Here is a 2,491-nt window from a genome sequence, read left to right as displayed (position 1 = left end):
GGAGACAGAGCTCAGCCAAAGTGACTGCAACAAACCGAATTTCATTTTCACTTTGGGATGGGGCAGAGGGTGCACCACTGGCACCAGCTGAAGGGCCTCAAGCCCCCGTGGAGAGTATGAACCATAGACAGACAGGTAAGGACTGTAAATAGTCAGCAACTAAGAAGAGCCAAAGAAAACACGCTGGGAAACACATTGGAAACAACAGAACTCCATAAAAGAGTGCCTAAAGTCTGTAGTTGTCAGCATAAAGAAACAGCTTTGCTGTAATGTTGTGAGGAAGTAAACTTTGAAGGTGTCTGTGAAATGCCCTGACTAAGAAGAGTGGAGCTTTAAGACCTGTGGCTCTGCACTTGCTGTACAAATGGGGAAAAAACCACACCAGCCAGTGTGCCACAGAAATAAAAGGCGAGACAAGACCTTTTAGGTGACCAATTCTTCCTCGCCGACGAAGCAGACACCTTCCCTGCAAAGCCAGTAGTCTGCAGTTTTATTTTTGGCAGATTATAATTAAAATGGTCTTTATGGCTTTAGAGAGAAGCCACTAAGCTGCACGTTTGGGTTGAAGCAGAGCGTGTGTGTGGTGTGCTGCGGATGAAGGACGTCGCAGACAGAGGTCTTGCCACAGCTCTGCTCCTTCTACCCGACCCACAAACGCTGCTGGCTGTACTTGGCTCTCTTCAGTGTTCTCATTTCTCATCAGCAAGTAACAAAATTCTGGTTGCTAACCAGTCCAATCCCAGAGGCAGAATAAAAAGTCCTTGTTAAGACCTAGAAAAAGCACGTTTCTATCAAAAGCAAACCCACACACGTGCAAACGCCGTTCCTGGTTTGACGTGTTGTGTTCAGGTTCTGCCACCAGCACGCTGGAATCTGCTTCCCCTGTAGAGTGAGGTCCCTCCTCCTCCGTTCTCCACCTTTGGGTCTCCTCGGGCAGCTGGAGCCGTCCCTGGGTTCTCCCTGTGCACATCCTTCCTGCCCTTCCCTCTTCCGCGGCCGGGCCCTGTTCCTCCGCGGCTATTTTCGGAAGGCGAAGCCGTCCCGTGTTCTGGAGCCTCTCTTGCCTTCGCTTCCTGGGGTGGGAGAGGCCCCCCCGGGCAGCCCCCCGCAGGGACAGCTCTGGGAGGGGGGGTGCTGGCCCGAGCACTCCACGGCGGGGATGAAGCCGCTGTCCCACATCCCCGTCCCGCACAGCTTGCACAGGTCGTGCAGGCTGCAGGGGATGCGGGGCAGGAGGTGGAACTGATAGAGCAGACTCCTCGCCTAGAGGGGAGAGACAGAGCGGCCACTGCTCACTGGGGGATGCCCACGGGAGTGGGGGCAGCCCAGGGCCTCCTGCCCCCTCTTTCTGCCAAAGGTTCCTCAGAGGAGCGTCCCTCCTGAACAGCCTCCAGTCCCTCCCAGCCCAGGTGGATTTGGGACCGTGGCACAAGCACCAACAGCTCTGCCTGCCGTGTCCCTGAGCACGAGTGAGGGTTAGCCCAACCCCTCCAGCACCTCCTACACACTCTACAACTGACTCTTAGTTCTGCAAAACTTGTCTCCAGGCAAAGGGCAGCACCCTCTCCTCCCAGGCTCCAGAGAGCAGGGGGATACGGCAGATGTGGAGGATGCAGGAGATGTGGAGGATGGAGCATCAGTCCCTGATCTTCTCAACGCTCAGACTCATCTCTTGGAGCACACACTCCATGCACATCAGCACACAGATATTTACCTTCCTGAGCACAAGTTCTCCATTCATGTGCATAGCCAGGTTGGCAAAATGCAGCAGCATCTGGTCTGTGGCCAGCTGTTGCTCAATGACATCATCCCCATAAATCACCACGATGGCCACGCAGATGAACAGGTGGAAGTAGTCGGTCTGCAATGAGAAAACAGGCTGGAGTACAGCAGGTGGAGGCAGAGGTCTGACTTCACCTCCCCACCCTCCACAAGCATACCCTTAGTGAGATTTTGTGCTCCTCCCAGTTTATTTTGCCTAGTGGTATTCAGAAAGGGAATTACTGGTGAGTTCTGAATAAAAACCTGTTGCCTTTAGAGTGCTGAGCAGGTTTTGCACCACAGCTCTCAAAGCAGACTAGTGATTTTAGGGAAGTCTGAACTTCTGAAGTGGATGTTCAGCACTTGCTGGAAAATCCTCCTTTTGAAGCCTCAGGTAGCAGAGGCAGACCTCCATCCTCCTGCGACACACATAGACCCCTCCAAGAGTTACAGACCCTCTCGAACACCTGCTTATCTTGGATACTTTGCTACTAGGAGCCTTTTTGGGAACCCCGGAGCGCCCGCTGAGGCGTTGGGGGCTGGGCTCTAACCTGGTAGTGAGCCCAGCAGGCCTCCCACATGCGCAGAGCCTCGGGCTCCGGGAACTCCCGTTTGAAGCAGAGGAGGATCCAGCGGTGGCAGAAGAGCATCTGCAGGGCGTCCTCCCCCAGGGCAGCCAGGTGCTGGTGGAAGCGCGGGTGCATGAGCCGCAGCAGCTCCCGCAGGTACA

General features: G+C 54.8%; 1 protein-coding gene across 1 annotated transcript; it reads right to left on the bottom strand.

Moving 5' to 3' along the window:
• Positions 1-943: 943 nt before the first annotated feature.
• LOC103776846 (TBC1 domain family member 16-like) lies at positions 944-2,485 on the bottom strand. The gene is made up of 3 exons (XM_008944373.1): positions 2,313-2,485; positions 1,715-1,861; positions 944-1,263 (listed from the first exon to the last, which is right to left on the bottom strand). Exons 1-3 carry the CDS (start codon positions 2,463-2,465, stop codon positions 1,018-1,020), a joined length of 546 nt encoding a protein of 181 aa, XP_008942621.1. The 5' UTR covers positions 2,466-2,485; the 3' UTR covers positions 944-1,017.
• Between the last annotated feature and the right edge of the window lie 6 nt (positions 2,486-2,491).

The sequence above is a fragment of the Merops nubicus genome, unplaced genomic scaffold (genome assembly GCF_000691845.1).
Source record: "Merops nubicus isolate BGI_N331 unplaced genomic scaffold, ASM69184v1 scaffold16757, whole genome shotgun sequence".
Lineage (NCBI taxonomy): Eukaryota > Metazoa > Chordata > Aves > Coraciiformes > Meropidae > Merops > Merops nubicus.
This window is presented reverse-complemented; position numbering and strand designations above follow the sequence as displayed.

Coding starts and splice junctions, on each gene's coding strand:
- LOC103776846 (XM_008944373.1), bottom strand. CDS start 2,465: ATGCACCCGCGCTTCCACCAGCACCTGGCTGCCCTGGGGGAGGACGCC. Junction 1,862..2,312: donor CCTGCTGGGCTCACTACCAG/GTTAGAGCCCAG, acceptor TTCTCATTGCAG/ACCGACTACTTCCACCTGTT. Junction 1,264..1,714: donor GAGAACTTGTGCTCAGGAAG/GTAAATATCTGT, acceptor TCTCCCCTCTAG/GCGAGGAGTCTGCTCTATCA.